The 19,952-nt window shown below is 33.2% G+C and overlaps 10 protein-coding genes and 3 pseudogenes across 13 annotated transcripts, besides 4 other annotated features; 9 read left to right on the top strand and 4 right to left on the bottom strand.

The window, feature by feature from the left end:
* Positions 1–10,702: part of a mobile genetic element that runs on past the window's edge.
* TVAGG3_0233810 (KilA, N-terminal/APSES-type HTH, DNA-binding family) lies at positions 675–1,315 on the top strand (the record flags this gene model as incomplete). Its single annotated transcript, XM_051227429.1, has 1 exon — positions 675–1,315. A coding segment is annotated over one exon (641 nt), but the record flags the coding sequence as incomplete, so codon positions are not given.
* On the bottom strand, positions 1,802–2,092 carry TVAGG3_0233800 (uncharacterized protein; the record flags this gene model as incomplete). The annotated part of the gene is made up of 1 exon (XM_051227428.1): positions 1,802–2,092. The coding sequence occupies one exon, from the start codon at positions 2,090–2,092 to the stop codon at positions 1,802–1,804; it is 291 nt and encodes a 96-aa protein (XP_051112414.1).
* TVAGG3_0233790 (organellar and viral DNA polymerase type B) lies at positions 2,182–2,737 on the top strand (the record flags this gene model as incomplete). Its single annotated transcript, XM_051227427.1, has 1 exon — positions 2,182–2,737. A coding segment is annotated over one exon (556 nt), but the record flags the coding sequence as incomplete, so codon positions are not given.
* On the top strand, positions 3,006–4,187 carry TVAGG3_0233780 (annotated as a pseudogene). The gene has a single exon. A coding segment is annotated over exon 1 (1,182 nt).
* Positions 4,223–5,394, top strand: TVAGG3_0233770 (annotated as a pseudogene). The gene has a single exon. A coding segment is annotated over exon 1 (1,172 nt).
* Positions 6,058–6,572, bottom strand: TVAGG3_0233760 (annotated as a pseudogene). Its single transcript has one exon. A coding segment is annotated over exon 1 (515 nt).
* TVAGG3_0233750 (uncharacterized protein) lies at positions 6,937–7,197 on the bottom strand (the record flags this gene model as incomplete). The annotated part of the gene is made up of 1 exon (XM_051227426.1): positions 6,937–7,197. One exon carries the CDS (start codon positions 7,195–7,197, stop codon positions 6,937–6,939), a length of 261 nt encoding a protein of 86 aa, XP_051112412.1.
* TVAGG3_0233740 (uncharacterized protein) lies at positions 7,705–8,337 on the top strand (the record flags this gene model as incomplete). Its single annotated transcript, XM_051227425.1, has 1 exon — positions 7,705–8,337. A coding segment is annotated over one exon (633 nt), but the record flags the coding sequence as incomplete, so codon positions are not given.
* On the top strand, positions 8,875–9,279 carry TVAGG3_0233730 (uncharacterized protein; the record flags this gene model as incomplete). The annotated part of the gene is made up of 1 exon (XM_051227424.1): positions 8,875–9,279. The coding sequence occupies one exon, from the start codon at positions 8,875–8,877 to the stop codon at positions 9,277–9,279; it is 405 nt and encodes a 134-aa protein (XP_051112410.1).
* Positions 9,523–9,753, top strand: TVAGG3_0233720 (kinase C-related family; the record flags this gene model as incomplete). Its single annotated transcript, XM_001309718.1, has 1 exon — positions 9,523–9,753. One exon carries the CDS (start codon positions 9,523–9,525, stop codon positions 9,751–9,753), a length of 231 nt encoding a protein of 76 aa, XP_001309719.1.
* TVAGG3_0233710 (uncharacterized protein) lies at positions 9,801–10,037 on the top strand (the record flags this gene model as incomplete). The annotated part of the gene is made up of 1 exon (XM_001309717.1): positions 9,801–10,037. One exon carries the CDS (start codon positions 9,801–9,803, stop codon positions 10,035–10,037), a length of 237 nt encoding a protein of 78 aa, XP_001309718.1.
* Positions 10,038–10,702: a terminal%2Cinverted (terminal inverted repeat of Maverick-1C transposon ID:TVAGG3_0233700).
* Positions 10,703–12,930: 2,228 nt separating this feature from the next.
* TVAGG3_0233690 (regulation of endocytosis) lies at positions 12,931–14,048 on the bottom strand (the record flags this gene model as incomplete). Its single annotated transcript, XM_001309716.2, has 1 exon — positions 13,425–14,039. One exon carries the CDS (start codon positions 14,037–14,039, stop codon positions 13,425–13,427), a length of 615 nt encoding a protein of 204 aa, XP_001309717.1.
* Positions 14,049–15,021: 973 nt separating this feature from the next.
* Positions 15,022–17,427, top strand: TVAGG3_0233680 (vacuolar protein sorting-associated protein 35 family; the record flags this gene model as incomplete). Its single annotated transcript, XM_001309715.2, has 1 exon — positions 15,030–17,399. The coding sequence occupies one exon, from the start codon at positions 15,030–15,032 to the stop codon at positions 17,397–17,399; it is 2,370 nt and encodes a 789-aa protein (XP_001309716.1).
* A 15-nt stretch (positions 17,428–17,442) lies between these two features.
* Positions 17,443–17,627: a mobile genetic element.
* Positions 17,597–17,627: a terminal%2Cinverted (terminal inverted repeat of tvBac_53III transposon ID:TVAGG3_0233670).
* Positions 17,628–19,952: the final 2,325 nt, after the last annotated feature.

Here is a 19,952-nt window from a genome sequence, read left to right as displayed (position 1 = left end):
AGAAGAGATAATGACAACCAAAGGGTTAGAATAGGTGATTTAAACGAAGCGTAAGAATACTCAAAGAAATACAACAAATATTCTTTGTCAGACATTATATCTCCATCTGGAAAGAAACAAAAACGACTGGGTAGAAATGCTTCAACTCAGAAAATTTTGACAAGAAATCCTGAGCTTCATGATATCAGTAGCATTTCATGGAACAAGAGCATATCTTATAGACAAAAGTCTTATACCAATATGTTATGTTAGACCCAGTTGTTGGATATAACTCATAACATATGGTTCATTCGATACGGAACGTTGCAGTGAAGGCTTACTTTACATCGTTCAGAAACCGAAGGACTTCAACACAAAAAGATATAAGATAGGAAGGACATATAATATAACTCAAAGATATGACAGTACAGTCAATAGAGTCAAGGTTGTGTTTGTTAATGATATGAGAGCTGCTGAAACAGAAACTGCTTGAAGTTTTTGAGAAAATGTATGGTGCTTCCCACGAAAGGTAAAGAAACGTTTGAAGTAGATGAGATAGATAAAGCTATAAAATTATTTGACGAAGTTGCTGAAAAATACATGTAAAGCGTTTATTTTTGGTCTTTTGTGAAAGTCAGAAAAATAAAGTTAGTTTTATTTTTATTTATTTTTTTATTTTGTATGTAAAGACAGTAATGACAACATTAGAGAACACAACAACTGCTATCGTTCATGAAGCCATAAATGAAGAATACGAGTACATACAGTATAACAAACAGTTACGTCTCATTCGTTCAGTCAAAGATGACATGTACCAAATGCAAAGTATAATGAATGCTCTTCGTTCTACAAAGCAAGCATATCATTGGTTTGAAAACCAACAGACAAAAGAACTTTTAGAAGAATTTCCTCATATGCTTGCTTCCCTCGGAAAACCGAGAGAAGAGATTCCGTATGAAAATCGCAAGAATTTGGCTCCTGGTTTGAAAGGTTATTATGTTCATAGACTTTTAGTAAATGCTGTAGCAATGTGGGCTTCACCTCGTTATGCTTGTTATATTTTCATGATGTTAGATGAACTTCACAGACAAGAACGTGAAGAGATGGAAAAGAAACTTCATGCAAAAGATGAAGTCATTGAAGCAAAAGACAAAAGCATACAGAAAAGAATACCACGTTCGGTACCAAAAGGAAAGGAAAAGAGTTATAAGTATATGATATATACTGAAGAGTTGGAGAAAGAAGAAGATAAAGATATGGTTATGTTGCATTTAGTCAGAAGAAACAACAAGAGCTTTTACGACTTAGCTAAGATTTACAAATCTGACAGAAACTGGTTCTATCGTGAAAACTTACCGATTTCAATGACACCGAATGAACAAATAAAGGAAATTGTCAAAAATACTCTTCCTCAAACACACTATGACATCAAATGTTGCACAATACTTACATTCAAAGAAGACTTAACATTACTGAAGGAAAAAATAACAGAATATTTCGATAACTTCAAAGAGGAAGAATAAAGTCACGACAACATTAACGAAGAAGTCACGACAACATTAACGAAGAGAGAATGAGGTGAAAAAAGAGGTGAAAAAACGGGTGAGATCTCACCTCTTCACCAAAAAATATATTTTTGCTTAAATAGCTTCAGGGTCTATTTCTTCAACCATTTCACTTCCTTCGTCAATGTCAATAGAAGCTTCTTCAACCTTTGGTAAGAATTTCTGTATAACATCTTTGTTCGTTATTGTCTTCAGAGATGAAGGATAATATTTCACAGATGTTTCACCCTTCTTATATTCTTTCTGTTCGGAAAGATTTAAACAATACTGAAGAAGTCAATATTAGAGTTCTTTATAACAGTATAATGAGTATCTTTGACATTCACGAAGAAACTCTTTTGTTTCAAAACTACTGCTAACTCTTGTGAAGTATAACGTTTGCGGTCAATGACGATAGCTAATGGTCTGACATACTGACCAAACTTAGATTCTTTCACAAACTTCTTGTTAAAGATAACATTAACATTTGAAGCATTATTGAACTCATTCTTGATGGCAGTAGCGAGAGCATTGTATGAAAAGAACTTGCAATCTTGCATGTGTTTCATTAAAATAAAAATATTAAATTATTTTGAAAAATAACTTAAAAAATCTAATCTAATTTTTTCAAAAAATATTTTTTTATTTCCTACTAAAGATGTATCGGAAGTTGTCTAAGTTAGAACACTCGGAAATAAAACAACTTCTTACAGAAGCTAACATAGATGTTGCAAAACATTACGCAACAAACAAAAAAGCACTCGCTGACATCCTCAATGACTATAATGGTGCAATAAGTTATGATAGAATTCATGAGTTCATAAAGCCGCAACGCGGCGAGGACGAAGTCCATGCAAGAGCATTTCCTTTAAATGACGTTGCTATTGACTTATATCATAGACGTTCAGTACCTCATGAAGTAAGAAGAGAAATGTTTGACATAACAAATGCAAACGTTGGTGAAACAAGAAGAAGAGACGACACACTGAAACAACAGAGAAGAGAGATGTTTAAGAGCGCTATAGAACAAGTTCGCAAAGCTAACGATGTCATTCGTTCCATTGACGACAAACCAAAAGAAGGTGAGAGATGGTTAAAGAAAGATGAAGAGAATAGGAAGAGGAATGTTAAGACAGGCAATAGACTCATTGACTTTAACATCGAAGCTTTAGATGAACCAAACAGAGACTACTTACACAAACATTTCGGTAAGGTTTTCATGAGACTCTTAGAGAAATTAAAATAAACTCACAACAAAGATGGATGGTATGTTATAAACTTGGTGGAAAGTATGAATGTTCTACGTTAAACCTCAATAATATTGGAACATTACTACATCAGCTCTTGAAGGAGAACTTTATATCAGAGATAGAAGCAAATGCTGCAGGTATTGTTGAAATGCACTATGACTTCTTCTTGACAAACATAAAGAATCTTACTGAAATAAAGATGTATGATTTAACAGAATATGAAGGCTTAACGATGTCAGATGTAAAGAAAGGCAAACCAAAAAAGAGACCATATAGAGATGAAAGCACACTGACAAATGACCAGAAAGCCATTTTGGAAGCTCTTAAGCAAACAGGAAACCCAGCACTTATAGAAAGCTTTTGGAAAGATAATGGTGAAAAGAAGTTTTATAAGAAGAGAAGCGGTCAGTTCTGGAAGTATCTTTGCACATTACCTATAAATCTTGAACGCTACCAAATCTTCAATGAATGAACAAAAGAACTGCAGCACTTATGACAGAAGACAATTGTTTCGTTTATGCTTGCATTCAGGCTGGAGTAGATGGAGAGACTATTGACCACATGAGAGAAGTCATTCGTGTTAGAGACTTTCCTCAAAGTAAAGTACAAGAAATTTCTGACGCAACAGGTATAGCATTTAATGTTACCATTGGTTATTTCAATGACTCAAGACATAATGAAATAAAGAGATACATACCAAAAGAATGTGAAACTGTTCGAACTATTGACTTACTTCTTGTTGAAGACCACTACATGCTAAATGAAAGATTACCAATGACAACATATTTCATTCGCAACTATATAGAAATCTTGAAGGAGTGTGGTGGAATGAACATTGAGAAACAAATGAAGATTTATACAAAGAGAGAAGATAAATATGTAGTTCGTTATGATAGAACAACACCGTTATGGGATGTTATGAAAACATTGTGGGAGTGCAAATATTTCGAACCTATTTCTTATGGAGAACTTTTCACATATACGACTGACTTATATAAACAGAACCTTGCACCATTTAAAGATTTGACATATGCTCCAAAGTATTGTGTACAACTGAAGAAGAAAGCCGAGTCAAAAGAAGTAAATAAAAATAAGTGCAAGTTCATTCCTGAGCACGTTTTCTTTGCTGACTTTGAGTGCAGTACCGATGGCTTTCATAAAGCTTTTAACATCTGTTATGACAGTGAAGATGGTTCAGTGAGTGAAAGCATTTGGGGTCAGAACTGTGCAACAGAATTTTTGGAGCGACTTCCTGACAAGAGTTTAATATATTTCCATAACCTCAGTTATGACATAAACTTCATCTTAAGACACATGACAGAAGTGAAAGGAACTCCCATCATTAAAGGTTCACGAACAATGCAAATAACTGGCTTATATAAAGGAAGGGCAATTATTATAAAAGACTCTTACAGTGTTATAAATAAGAAGCTTAAACTATTTCCTGCTATGTTTAACTTACAAACAGGACCGAAAGAAGTATTTCCATACAACTACTACAGCAGTGTTTTGTTAGCAAATGACAACAGAACTGGTGTCATTTCTGAAGCATGTAAGTTTATCCGGATGCGATACATTCATGAAAAACATAGATTCCATCAAAGGTTGCAGAATAGATGAGAACCACTTCGACTTAGAAAAGTATAGCACATTTATTGCAAACAAGATGTAAGAATTTTAAGAGAAGTTTTGTTAAGTTCCGCAATGACATATTGAAAGAGTTTGATTTAAACGTTTATGACTACGTTAGTATTTGTTCAATTGCTAACAAATTATTTGAGAACAGAGTGTACTTCCCGAATGGAAATTTATATGACCTCTCAAATAAACCAAGAGAATTTATTTCACGCTGTATTCAAGGTGGAAGATGTATGCTGTCAGATAACATTAAACAAAAGAGCGAAAAGAAACTCATTGCTGATTTCGACGCTGTTTCATTATATCCATCAGCTATAGCAAGACTTTATACTTTAGAAGGTATTCCAAAGGTTATGAAGAAAGAAATGTTAAGCACAGAGTATCTCATGAGACATTTATTCGATGACGACCAAAAGGAACCCATTGGTGAAAAGTTTATGTCTGGCTTCTTTGTTCTCATTAAGATAACAGAGATTGGAATACATAGACACTTTCCTTTAATAGTTTGTGACCCTGAACTAAATCCAGAACTTAACGTTCCCAGAAGTTCAAACACTTGCTGTTTAATGTATGTTGACCATATAACATTACAAGACCTCATAAAATATCAAGGTGTCAAATGTGAAGTGTTGCAAGGATACTATTACGATGGAAACAGAGATATTAGAATAAGAGATGAAGTAAAGAAGTTGTTTGAGTTAAGGTTAAAGTATAAGAAAGAAGGAAATCCTTTGCAAGAAAATATAAAGCTCATTCTGAACAGTATTTATGGCAAAACTATTCTATCTCCTATTGAGTCAAAAATAACCATAGTAATGACAAAGATGCTATAAGATATGCCATCAGAAACTACAACCATATAGTGAAGTTCGAAGGTTTGGATGGTTCAGATAAAACTATTTTCAAGCTAACGAAAAGCATTTGCAGACACTTTAACTTCTGTCCACTTGGTGTTAACATTCTGTCTATGTCGAAGAGAATAATGTGTGAAGTATTCTGTACTGCTGAGGACTTAGGAATGGACATCTTTTATAGCGATACGGACAGTATGCATCTCTACAATGAAGATATCCCTCGTTTAGCTGAAGAGTTTGAGAAACGTTATGGAAGAGTTCTCATTGGTAAAAACCTTGGTCAATTTCATAGCGACTTTGCAGAAATCACACCTGATAAACAAAGTTTAGCATACAAGTCAATATTTTGTGGAAAGAAGACTTACATAGACTTACTCACGAATGATTTAAATGAAGTTGCATTTCACTGCAGAATGAAAGGCGTGAAGCAAGATGTTATTGCTTTAACCGCTAATGAAATGTTTCCTGACTCTGTTCAGTGTTTCTATGATGAAGATAAAGGTTTAATGGTTCCGCAAGGAACATATGACAAAGACTCTGAGTTCAGTTTAATGAAGTTATATAAAGCACTTTATGACGGTCAAGAGATTGGATTTGACTTATGTAAGTCATGTCAACCTTGCTTTGAAGAGAAGTTTAACTTTCTATTCAGACTAAGACTTCATTCATAAGAAAGCTTAAGTTCTGAAACATGAATGAGAAAAATAATGAGGTCATTTATTTTTGTCAGCAGTGAGACCATTCATGATAAAAATAAGCCGCTAGCGGCAAGGGCGAAGCCCATGTGGTCATTTACAATACTGCGATGGTAGAGTTTAAGAGTTGTGCTTCAATGTAGAGACAGTCCTTATGGTCTGGAGGTAAGAACACTGGGCAGTTATGGTCATGAGTGGAGAACATGTCTATCCAAAACTCACGATTGAAGCCAGTTAATTTATAGTATTTAGGATTTGGCAGTGGTGTAGTTCTTGTATGACCAATGAACTCATTTTCAACTCCCTTACTTAAGTTTGAATATAATATAGCTTGCTTTCTATCCCAAATGCCGGTGTTACAATCTTTGAAAATTCATTTTTCCTCGGAAGCATTGCATCATAATTGAAAACATTCTTGAAATCATCACTTGGTTCAGAGATTTGAAATCTTATACGTAATGGATTTTCTTTCTTTTTAGCGACTTCATTGAATGGTGAGAATACAATGAATTGACAGTCATGAGTTCCATCTTCATTTTCATTAAATTCATAATGAAAGTCTATAAGTTGTGGCTGACTACCTTCTTCTTTCAGTTGTGCAAGAAACTCACGTAAAGGCTGTAAAGTTTGTACTTCAATGTTGAACTTTTTCTCGAACATCTCATTAAATGAAATCATACAGTTGCAATGTTGTATCGTCTTTAAAGTATTTGTATATGTGAATGTTTTGGGCGCTTAAAGACTGTTCGTCATTTTCTATCTCGACTTGAAGTATAAAGTCAACCTTTCTGAAAGCACGTGTTATATACATAGATGTTATGCCAATGTACTTCTCTTCATTTATGTTCACAATCCAGTCTGTTGGAAACTTAAACGTTACTCTGTTCCCCTTTATTTTGACGTCAGGGTTTTCACTACTGAACGCAACAGATAAAGGTATTTGTCTATACATTTAATTCGGATAAAAATAAACCATTTACTCTTTCTTTGCTTCAGCTTCTTTAGCTTTTGCTTCAGCTTCTTCTCTAGCTTTCTTCGCCAGCAAACGTGGGTTCTTTTGTCTTCCAGCAGCTAATGCAGCAAGTTGTTTTTCACTAAGTTTTCTCTTTGGTCTCTCTGGCTTTTGTTCTTGTTTTTGTTCCTTCAGTTCGGATAAAATTTGCTCACGAATTTCTTTCTTCAATGCTTCAACATCTATGACCCCTTGGGTCTTGTCCGTAGGGCTTGTCTGAGTCATTTGACTGCAGATAAAAAAACAAAATTAAAACTTTAACCGATGTAAAATGAGCTTGTCAAAATCAGAGCGAGAGTCTATTATATTAAATGACGCAAGAGGAATACAACATCCTTTCTATTACGTAAGTCAGAGTAAAGATGGTAAAATATACGTAAGAAAAAGAAAGGTTCCATTAGCGAATGCAGAAAGCGACAACATTAAGGTGTATGGCAAGGGTGAAGTCCACGAAGCCATATAAAACCTTCTGTTCAAACTGAAAAGTCAATAGAACCAGAAGAAAAGAAGCCAGATGTACTTTCAATAACGAACCAAGAGCTTATTGCAAAGTTCGTGAATTTCATTGAAAAACAAACCGAGTCAAAGAACCCTGACCCGCCAGTGAAAGAAGTTGAGACAAAAGAGAATGTACAGTTCATTGAAAATGTCAAGAAACAACTTCCACCACGAATGCCAAGAAGAAGAGTGAGAATAATGAAGTAAATAGATATTTTTATCTGAAGTAAATACATGCAGAACGAACAGCTAAACGAATTTACTCCAGCAGAGCATATTCATCAGATTCGCTCATATTTCGATATCATAGACAATGCAGTTCAAATTGGTGACACTAATAGAAAATATTCTGACGCAAAGATTCCATCACAACCTGGAACTGCTAAAGATAACACATGGGTAACATTCAATCTCTCACCTCCTGGTGAAAATATGTTGGACCTTTACAATACATTCATTACGTATAAAATGGAAGGTCAATTTATTGTAGATAAAGAAATTGGTTCAGGTTCCAATAAAACAAACCCACCAGGATTTTGGATTGGTTTCGATGACGCTTTCTATGCAGTTGCTGGATATCAAATCCTTGCAAATGGTCGTATCGTATATTCTCAAGACAACGCAAGAGAAGAAGCATATATAACTTCAAACTCACAAACTACCGAACAAATAAAGAAAGTAGATGTTTTCTCAAAGACTCGACATGAAGATGTATGGAGTCATTCGGGAACATGCAGAACAGGACAAATTGTTAGTGGTCCAATTACAGCAGGAAAATCATTTGATTTTAAGCTTCGTTTAAGAATTCCTGTTAGAAGATTCCTTCCATTAGAAGCTATTCGATTTATTCCAGCTTTTGGAGGAAACGTTCAGCTTAAAGTAAAGTTCAGTAGCGACGCCTTACAATGCACATCTATATCTGTAAATGATATCGTTGCTTTCAATCCAACTCTTAAAGTTGCATTTGCTTCAGATTCAAATCCACCGACAAATAAATTTGTTCCATGGAATGAACCATTCACTATGATAACGAAGGCAGTAGAAGCTAGTGGAACAGTTACTATTACAACTGTAACCCAGCAACTATTTCGAACAAAGATGGATTTTAATGAATGTTTCATTCATCCAAAGTCATTCTCTTTAGACCCTAACATTTATACAGAACTTGTAGAACATTATACAAACGAGGCTTTATGTTTTCCTGTTAAAGTTATGGATTGGATTCCTATGGACGGTTCATTCTCAAAGAATACAGATAGTTCAAGTGCAACATTTACAGCAGCTTATACGCCTATTAATGTTAAAAGTATTTGGGCACTATTTAGAAAGAAAGACAACTATTATGTTAATTTTGAGAACCCTAAGTTTAAATATCTTCAGCTTTCCATGGGAGCTTATGGAAATATGCCTGCAGAACCTGAAAAATCATATGGACCTGTATTTTATGAAATGGTTGCGAACGCTTGCAATACAAACAATGATATGATAGGATTTAATGAAGATGTTATGAGGTCATTGGTGGATGATGGTAGTGTGGAACATAAATGGGATAGCTATGACAACACACATTTCTTATGTGGTTTTCCAACAGAAGTGGACTTTTGCTTCCAGCAAGGTCAAACATCTACTGCTCCAATAACATACAAATTGTCTGTTAAAGGACCTATTGAACTAGCAACTGAAAATGTACCAAAGCCACTTATTGGATTTATGAGGGATTGTTGCTTTGCCATTCAGGTGCGTGCTAATGGAATCCCAATAATAAGATTAGATGACTATAACTTAGCTACGGACGACGGTGAGGAATAAAGGATGAACGTTTATTTTTAAAGCTTATAAATGAGTTCTTCATCAAGCTCTCGTGAACCTTCACCATCTATGAAACAAACTTTACCAAACGATTATGGAGCACCTATTGAATATTTCTTACGAGCTGCACAATGGCAAAGAGCAGTCTCACCAAGGTTAGGTGTCAAAAATAGCATTTGGTCAAGTCCTTATATAAGATATGGTCTCCCACTAGGTTTGCTAGCTACAGCAGGAGCAGTTATGATGTTGAAAAGAAATAAAGCAAATGTTGTAAATAATACTGAAGTAGTTGAAGTTAAACAAACTCCAACACCTTCGCCAAAACCAACGCCTTCACAAGCAAAACCTTCAATGACTCCTGAACCTATGGAAGTACAAACTCCTGTTCAAAAGTCAACTCCTAAACCGACTCCAACATTTAAACCAGAACCTACGCCTCAAATAAATCGTAAAACTCCTGCGTTTCCTTACTGAAAAATAACGTTATTTTTATTTAATATTAAAATTTTTATTTGATTGAAATGACAAATAAAGTCACTGAAGCAATGAAACAAAAGTTTTTGGTAGAATACATTAAATCAGGAACTATTCCAGAAGGTTTTTACGTTCATCAAATGAAGGATGGTAGAGTTCAGTTTAGAAAGATAAAGCAACCATTAGATAAAGAAGGAATTTTGAGAAAGATTAAACTTCATGAGGACAACATTGCTGAACTTAAGAAGAAGTTAGAAGAGTTGGAGAAAGGAAGAGAGTTATAAAGCAATGAATTCAACAGGGTGAAAAAAGAGGTGAGATCTCACCACTTCACCTAAATTTATTTTTGTGCTATGTTTTCATACGTGTGAGGGTGGTGATATCATTAATTTTTAAGTTTATTTTTTTTTTACTGAAAATTTTTATTTTGGATGTAAATGACAGAACAAAAGCAACTCATACAAATCGAAAAATATAACAAACATACATTTAAACATTTATTCTTCCTTCCTGAGCATAACATGTTCTTTCAAATACATCCGAGACCAGTTGACTTTTCATTGACTGATAAAGATAGAAATAGTTATATCATTAAACCATATGATGACGAAGGTAAGTTATGTAAATTGTACGTTAAGAAGTTAGAGAAAGTTTATGGCTTCAAGTATGACTACAATAGGGTTAACACTGATGATGAAGATATTGAGGAAAATTTATGAGAACATTAGTGAAGTCGTTAGTGAGAACGATAGTGAGAACGTTTATTTTTTACATTAGTGAGTTCGTTAGTGAAGTGAAGTGGGTGGTGGTTTTGTAAATATTTAAGGTTAAGTTAGTGTTGTCGTTTGTGTTGCAAAATATACGTTAACGGTTTTGTAAAGTGTCAAATTCACAAGTATTGGGTAAGGAAGCGCGCAGTGCCTCCGTACCCAAGACTTGTATACTAACTAGCTTACGTGGCATTTTAAGTGAAGTAAAAAACGGTTTTTGACAGATGTATATATGACACTTTTTGTTCAGCACAAAAAACTACTCGGTCAAAGTGTTGTCAGTTTTGTAAAATAACCGTCCTATCTCATTCTATAAGGGGGGAAAGGCTTCTCAAAGTATACTTCCTTGGAACGCCTGTAACTTTTCCTGTAGCGACGATAGACCCTTACTTGTCCGGACAAAGTTATACTATTTTGAGTGCTCTACAAAAAAGTCAACGGCTGGTCGGCTGGGGTTCGGTCCTCCTCTTGGATCTTGGGAAAAATTTCTTATGGGCTAGAGGGCGCAACGCGCCTGGAAGCCCCACTACCTTTTTTTTGAATATAATTTAAAAAAGTGAGATTCATTTTTTTGGTCAAAAAAGTTGAATCTGAGTATATTGCCTCTGCTATTATCTGGTTATTGAAACGGAATTGGCCCACATTATTAGTATGAAACAATGATATACTTGGGACTAAAGAATGCTGATATTGCAAAAATCCAATTATTACCATATACAAATCATCAAGTCTTGCATTAAACTTGATATCTTCATTTGTTTCGAAATGTCATTACAGTTGTAACCTTATGTATTACTAATTATTACTAATTATTACTAAAGTACTAATTGAAGCAACAGATTGGCTAGTCATTCTGGTATAGTATTATTCATACTATCAAGTGATAAGCTATCAAATTTCTTAGTTTAATTTCCAATTTATATGATTTACAGATACAGAACTGGTGTTTATTGTACTCTAGCAAGAATCACCAACTGATAAAAATACTATGATTAGAAGACTAAACATGAGGGCTCCATACCAATTTTATTCAGAATAATTTTATATCTTGTATTTACTTTTGAATAAAAACATGATCCACTTCTTAAATTGAGCCAGATATATTTTTATATTACATACAATGCCTTATAATCTATGAATTATATATTGTATTTCATAGAAACTTATGATTGATTTAAAACACTGGAAAATAAGCTATATTTATATATCTTTGAAAAATAATTATTGGATTCTGCTGTATAATTGACATGTTTTAAGGGTTAAATATATAGATTAACAAAAACAAAATGCACCTATTGATTTCTAATACATTAAAAATGCCGTGTTCATTTATTAATTATAAATCTTCAAAATAGGGTTGTTAAAAATATCAAAAATTAGCGTTTTGAAGACACCATGGTGTCTTATAATTTTCCCTTCCTTATTGGCGTGTAGAAATAAATGCGCCAATAGATTGAAGAAGAAGAATTGTTTTTCTCTTAATGAACTTTAATCCTTTTGATATAAGAATATTAAAAACATTAATATAATTTCGATTTCGGAAATTAAATTTCCAAATTTTTTGTCGATTTCGGAAATAACAGGATCCCGCATCCAACACGCAACAACAAAACACAAAACACACTTTTTGGTTCTTTCATCATTTTAATCGTAATTTATGTAATACATGATTTGGATAAATTTTACAAATATAGAACCTATATTATATTCTTTTCAAAGATTCTTGCAAATCATCAAAAATAATTGTATTTTAAAAAACGATCAAATTATCCTTTCATTATTTTAAACTTAAATTAGTTTTTATGATTGACTAAAGCAATCATATTTATTCATCATTAAATAAACAAAAAAATAATATTTGAGAGTTATTTCAAAAAAACACATTGAATTTATTAATTTGTCTCAATTTCAGTATTATCAATTTTTATAATTTCAATATTTTGAAATACACTTTTTAATATTTCAATATTTATGATATTTCAATGTATTAAGTGGTCTCAAATTGAGCTTCTCAAATATAAGTTGGCCTATTCAAATAATAAAATTAAATAATATTTAAAATAATAAATAAAAGTGATTGAGGTCATAGCAAAACGGCTGTTTCAGTCATTAATTCTTAAAAATAAAAAGGGTAAAAACTAAATAAAATGGGTAAAATTCAATAGTGTCTCTGCTATCGTTCAGTTTGAAGGTGTCTTTTGAAACCGCAAGACACATTGAATTTTTGAATAGTGTATTATGGTTTGACAGACACCAATGAAAAAAATAAAATGATATTTATTTTAAATATATAAGATCCTTATATAAAATATAAATATTTTATCGTTTTATTTTCTTGTTTTAGAAATGTTTTTTATTGAAAAATCAATAAAACTAACTCCAAAATAAAATTTTTGATTTAAAGACACTATGATGACACCAGGCAAATCTTCCAAGACACCTATCGTCAGGAATCTAACAACCCTACTTCAAAATTTTTTCCTTCTATTTTATCAAAAAAAATCTCGAATTTAAAAAAACAATATTCAAATCTAGTAAAATTTCTTGGACATTTTCCAAAATAGAAAAAAATTAGGAGAAATTCGCCAAGAAAAATCCATTCCAGATGTCCAAAGCACTTGCTTTCAGTCAAAAACACCTCAAAAATTTTACATATTGATTTCGATTTTCATCAATTACTTAATGTCGATTGTTTACAGTTAACGTTACGATACCATTCACTTTACAATACATGAGAGCCATCAAAATTGTCAATTTCTATCATCATTACATAAAATTCATTTACGCTCTAAGCTTGACGTAAGCCCTTCACAGTATGGATAATAATTACTGAAGTTTTTCGAATAATAAATACTGAACGGTTGCAAATAAAGAAAAGAGGTATTTATAAAGTAAAAAAAATTAGCAGTTGCAGCCACCTTGAGATGGTGTAGCTTGAACTGGTCTTGGACCAATTGGTGAAGTTGATGGAGCCTGGAATGTTCCGCGGAGTTCGCCTTTCTTAACTTTCTCATTAATAGCACGAGCTAAGCGTACAAATGTATCGTTAATGTTAACACCATCTTTTGCGGATGTTTCTAAGTATTCAAGTCCATGTCTCTTTGAGAATGCTTCTGCTTCTGCTGTTGTAACTACTTTATCAGCGATATCTGCTTTGTTGCCAACAAGAAGTATAACAGCGTTTGGTGTTGATAGAGCATGAAGGTCGTTAAGCCAGCCATCAAGCTCACTGAAAGATTGTGCATCATCTAAACTAAAAACGAGAATAGCTCCAACGGCGTTTCTAAAGTATGCCTTTGATACGGAACGGAATCTTTCTTGACCTGCTGTATCCCAAATTGAAAGTTTCATAACTTCATCATCAAAGGTAACAGAATGAGATTTAAATTCAACACCAACTGTACTTTGACCTTCATCAGAGAAGGTTCCATCAACTAAACGTTGAACAATAGCTGTCTTGCCGACACCAGATGAGCCAACAACGACAACTTTGTAACTGTTCTGCGTGCTACTCATTTATTATATTTGATGAAAAACGATACCCTTAGTTCTTATAATTTTTTGTTTTTCTGAAATTTTAAGAATTGTCTATGATTTCCATTATCAAGAAAATTTCGTTCGATTCAATTTTTTTTTCAAACCTTCAGTTCAAAAGTTTATTTTGTCAGATCCACATAAACCAAATTTTTAGCAAATTCATATGGAAATAGAGCTTTCGGAAGAATATCTCATATAGTTCAGAATATCAAAGTCACATACTTTATAACTAATATGCTTAAATAATGTGTAACTGCAGATATTCAAAAATTCATATTAGAAGGCTTTACATTTTTTCATATTCACAGCTAAGTTAAACGAACAAACATATTTTTAATAGAATTGCCACAGAACATCCTCCTTTTTTGCCTTATCTTTCAATGAAATTGGGAAATAACATTGAATTTATTCTTTGTAGTGCCATCGTATTATTCTTACTATACATTAGAAATTGATTTGATAGAAAATCCATAGTTTCTTATTTCTATATAATAAGCTTTATTTTATTTAGTGAAACTGATGAGTTGATTTACAATATCTAACTAACTTCTGAAATGAAATAAAAGGATAATGTGAAATCGATCATTTTACCGAATTTTAATCCGATTTTATATAAAATCAATGAATGTTAAAATACAATGAATTGAAAGGTGTATACCACTTTATGAGTGTGTTGCAGGCTTAATTCAACTTAATAAGAATTTTCATCAAATTTTAAAAAATATTTACTATTAACAGTTACATTCTTTTTGTAATTCTTTATGTGAGGTAATATAAAAATGAATGACCGCTCTACAGCCCATATTATGAATGTTTTAGAATTAATGACAATTCCTCTAACGAATTTTATGTGGAGAATAAGAATTGTTATTGATTCCTATGTATGATAAAGCAAAAACTTAAACTTCTGAAACAAGATCCCTCAACCGACAAATTGAAAGGGGTCAATTCAAAAAGGGCAATTTTGTAATGTCGAAAGAGGCTGAAGCACCAGCTCCTGAATTAAAGTATGGCCAGCTTCCAAGCGAGGAGATCCAGCAGAAGGTTGTTAGGGAAGTTCTTGAAAAAGTTAATGGCCTTGCTTATTTAATGCGCAGAAACTTTGATAACAATAAGATTGACGACGCTCTTAAGTATGCCACACTTATGCTTGAAGAAATGAAGATCAACACACTTTCTCCAATCCATTATAACGAACTTTATCAAGTCGTTCTTTCCGAATTAACAATTCTTAAGGATTACTTCAACGACAGCAATTTCTTCACTGACCGCCGTATTGCAGAACTCTATGAAATTCTTCAGTACACACCATCAATCGTTGCTCGTCTTTATCTTCTCTTCACAATTGCTCCAGCTTTCGTTAAGCGTGGACATGCCAAGGCAAACGACATAATGCGCGATCTCATCGAGATGGCTCGTGGCGTACAGCATCCAACCCGTGCTCTCTTCCTTCGTCACTTTATGCTCCATATTTTGAAGGAAATCCTTCCAGATGGCCAGAGAGAAGGTGGCACCATCGAAGATACACTCCACTTCATCCTTGAGAACTTCAAGCAGATGAACGTTCTCTGGGTTCGTCTCGAATTCTCTCTCGATACAAAGACAATCGAAGAGCGTAAGTTACAGCGTTCCCAGCTCAAGCAACTTGTTGGCCACAACATCCAGCGTATTTCTGACCTCCGTGGCCTTGATGTTGCTCATTACAAGGAAATCGTCCTTCCATGCATCGTAGAGCAGACAAAGGCATGCGGCGAGCCACTTGCCCAGTACTACATCATCGAATCCATCACACAAGTCTTCCCCGTTGAATTTCATATCGAAACTCTCGATATCCTCTTCAACTTACTCCAGCACCTTGACGATGATGTCAATACACTCGCACTTGTTACAAACATCATTCAGCGTCTACAAACTTTCTGCAGATCCGATTCAAACGCCATCAATACAGTTCGTCTTGTTGCCGTACAGATTTACTCACTTCTCCATGCCGACCAGAAGTTTGCCCTCGAAGATACACTCGACATGCTCGGAACTCTTCTTAATTTCACACTCGAAGCCGATGCATCCAACTTCGACAACGTCAATGCCATTTTCAAGCTTGTCGAAGGCCATATCGAAGACATTGCTGGCGAATCCCGTCTTGATTCCGTCTCTGTTTCCCGCAAACTCTGTTTCTTCCTTGTTACACCACTTCGCGAGATGAAAGATGCCTCAATGATCTTTGATCTTGAGTATTTCCCAATTCTCGTGAACCGTCTTCGCTTCCTCGACAGAAAGGCCATTGCCCTTGAAGTCTGCAAAGGCTTTGCCAGGACAGAAGCCTACATCACCGATGTTGACAACATGAAAGCCTTCTTCAACATCGAACAAGTTCTTTTGAAGAGAGCTGATGATTACGAGAAAGATCCAGATGGAGAACCATTATCTGTCGCATTATCCAATGTTGGCAGAGTTTTCCATTTGATCAGGGATCGCAAGGATCTTGATAACACATTCTCTCTTTTGACTTCTATTTCTGCTGCATTGCAGACATTCGATCCAGAAGTCAAAGAAGCTCTTTATCTTCCATTTGGCGAAGATTTGTTGAGAGTTGCTGTCGAAATCAACCAGACACAAGGATGCCAAACAACAGTAAGAGGTGTTCTCCAACAAGTCTACATCTTGTTGACACAGAACGATCCTCCAGCTATTCCTTCTTTCTGGTTGTTTGTTGAGGCAGCATTGATCTCAGACAGATACGGAACAGAAGGAATTACAACAGAGTTCTTCACAAACGCATTGAGAATTTGGAAGGAAGGAATGATCGATTCAAACATCAGATTCAGGATGTTGTTGAGTATGATCAGAACAGCAACACAACTCCTCAATGTCACACCAAACACATACTCTTCAATCACTTCAGAGTTGTGCTCATGCGCAGGAGGACTTCTCGCTAAGGAACAACAGGCAGAAGCTCATCTTTTGTGCGCTCACATGTTCAATGTTGACAGAAAAGGTGCTGGAAATGAAGATGATAATGAAGAGGAAGAAGATGATGGATCAGCATTCATGAACCCAATGAAGGTCAAGAACTGCCTTGTTAGGGCACTCAAGGCCGCTTCACAGATGATGGATAAGAAAGATATGTTGCCATGGTTCTACAAAGTTCTCGCTGAGGCAATTTACTTCATCGAGAAAGGTGTTGATATCCCAATCGATTGGTTCAACGCTTTGACAAACCAAATCGACCAGGAACACCAGAACCTTGGTTCTGACTTGGAGAACAAGTTGACTGAACAGGCAAAGAAGTTCTATATCAACACAGTAGCTCACAAGAACAAAGTTATCCAGACAAAGTAAATAAACTAATTTAATTTAGCTAAAATGTTCAAATTTTTATCTTTTTATGCTATGCTCCCATAATATCAATATATCTTTATTGTGATTGCTAAAAAAGTATAACAATAGTTATTTGAAATAACTTCTTCCCGAACAAAGTTACTGACGTTTTACTTTAGAAAATTTGGATAAAAAACTAGAGTGTCAAAAAATTGAGGGAATGTCAGAAAGTAGTAAGTGCACCCTTAATGTTCTGAACGACTGTGTTTGAACAAAATATAAGTTGCATAACATATATTTTTATCACAAGTATGTCATACAATTGGTTTCTAATTTTGAGAATTCCTAATACGAAAGATTTACATGAAGATTAGATTCACAAGATTGATATATCAATTTCTTTGAGGTTCTTTTTCAGATAAAGCTGAAATTAAATATCTTTTGTTGAATTAGCCGTGATGAAAATTAGGAAACTCCTTTATTGAATATATTTGGAGAAGATAAACTAGAAGTTATCAAAATTCTGACATTGGTAGAAATAGAAGTAAATACAACTGATTCCTAAGGAAAATCTGCATATAATTACCTGAGCTTTGCTTACATGAGTAATTTTGAATCATATTTATTTTGATGACGTAAACAAAAAGCCTATAAATAGAAAAAGAGAGCTTATAACATATCTAAAATTGATACAAAAATCAGACAAAATAATTAAATTATAAAATAAATCGTACCCAAATTAAGTTTATTAAACATAAAGCATTGAAAATTATAATCACACATTTATAGTGAAGATACACATTAGTTTTGAGGTTCTTTTGTTCAATAATTTTTTTGATTCAATTTTGTTCAAAGATGAATATTTGAACAAATATATTTTCATTACATAGGTATTATTTTAAATAAGTTTGCTTATTTGGACACCTATAAAAAGTCGATAGAAATTTGAAATTGTAAATGTAAGGAATGTATAATATATAGTAAGGATGTCAATTTGGAAGAAAAGTGAGAAAATTCCTAAAATGCTAAAAATGAATTTTCCAAACGTATTTTTGTATCTCATTTTTTGATTTTGAAAAAAATTTGGAGAGAAGAACTCTTCGTTTTTGAATTTTGTCACGATGGTTTTAAAGTATATTAGACACATGTATTGGTATTACTATTTTTGTATATTTTGAGAGAAAATCCCTAAAAAGTGAGAAAATCTGAGACGGTTTGAGAAAATATATAAACTATTGAAAATTTGAATTAAACTTCTAATTTGGAAAAAAGAAATTTGGAAAGAAGAAAATTCAAAAATCGAGATTTAGACTCAGTATCAAATAGAGAACAAAATGTTTCTTCATATGAAGGAAAAAATTTTCTTGAGAAGAAATAGAGTTTTTAAAATTTTATTGTATGTAATGAAATAAACAAATATTAAAATTATTTTTTGATAACAAGAAAGTCTCATCACACTTTTCAATGCTCGATTTTTAAAAACTGTTTAAAAATGGAGCTTATATTGAAATAGTGTAGAGACTAAAAATTACCACAGACTATTTCAGAGGATTGAGTGGCAACTCAATCCTCTGAAATAGTCTGTGGTAATTTGCAAAATTCCCAACAGAAAATATTTGAGACAAAGAAAAAAGAAAATTGAAAAATATTACTCTCCTTTACATTTCATGAGATTTTCAATTTATTTTCATAAAATTGACAATTTTATACGTTTAGATGAAAATAAGTGATTTTGCTTGAAATAAAAATTATTGTTTGCTTACAGCTATCAAATAGATTTTTGCTATTTTGATTAAAATTTGTTAATCAAATTAATAATTTTTTCTAAATATCTTAAATATCTGGATCACTCACTGATACGATGAATTAAACGATAAAAATAATACAAACTCAACTAAGTTTCCTGTCTTTCAACCAAAAAATATTATGCAATTTAAATTAAATAGTTTATTCAAAGATAAAACAAAGATAAAGTAATTATAATTATCATATACTTTATGAATAACTCTCTAATTGGATAAGATTTTCGTACAAATATTTTTATTAATATCGATAAGAATATGTTTACCTACTATCACCATATGTCGATAAACGAGAGTAGAGTGATTTTTATCATCGAAACTTTTAAAAGCTGTAAGCAGGAAGTAATAATCTTGTTTTTTCTGAGTTAGTTGTAGAACTATTGATGCCCGAGTTATCATTGTGATGCAGAAGGATATCAATGTACTGACTGAAGGATATGAATTGAATTGAATTTTATTGAATTTCAATTTGATCAAATTTGTTGAAAATGATATGAATGTGTCAACTTCTGTATCATTCTCCTTCACTCCTTCCTTATTCTTTCGAGAACGAAGCTAGCTCAGCTTTCGCTGAGCGAATTGACACTTTTCATGCCCTAAACGTACATACTCTCAAATTTATCGAAAAAATTAATACCACCTAAACTAGTATATTCTTATTTTAAATATGATATTATCCTTATATTCCACACTAAAATTCATTTAAATCAACTTTTAAAAAAGTTCGAATCCTACGCGTCTCACTTTTTAAATTTTCCAAATGGAAAATTAT

The sequence above is a fragment of the Trichomonas vaginalis genome, chromosome IV (assembly GCF_026262505.1).
Source record: "Trichomonas vaginalis G3 chromosome IV, whole genome shotgun sequence".
In the NCBI taxonomy this organism is placed as follows: Eukaryota; Parabasalia; order Trichomonadida; family Trichomonadidae; genus Trichomonas; species Trichomonas vaginalis.
This window is presented reverse-complemented; position numbering and strand designations above follow the sequence as displayed.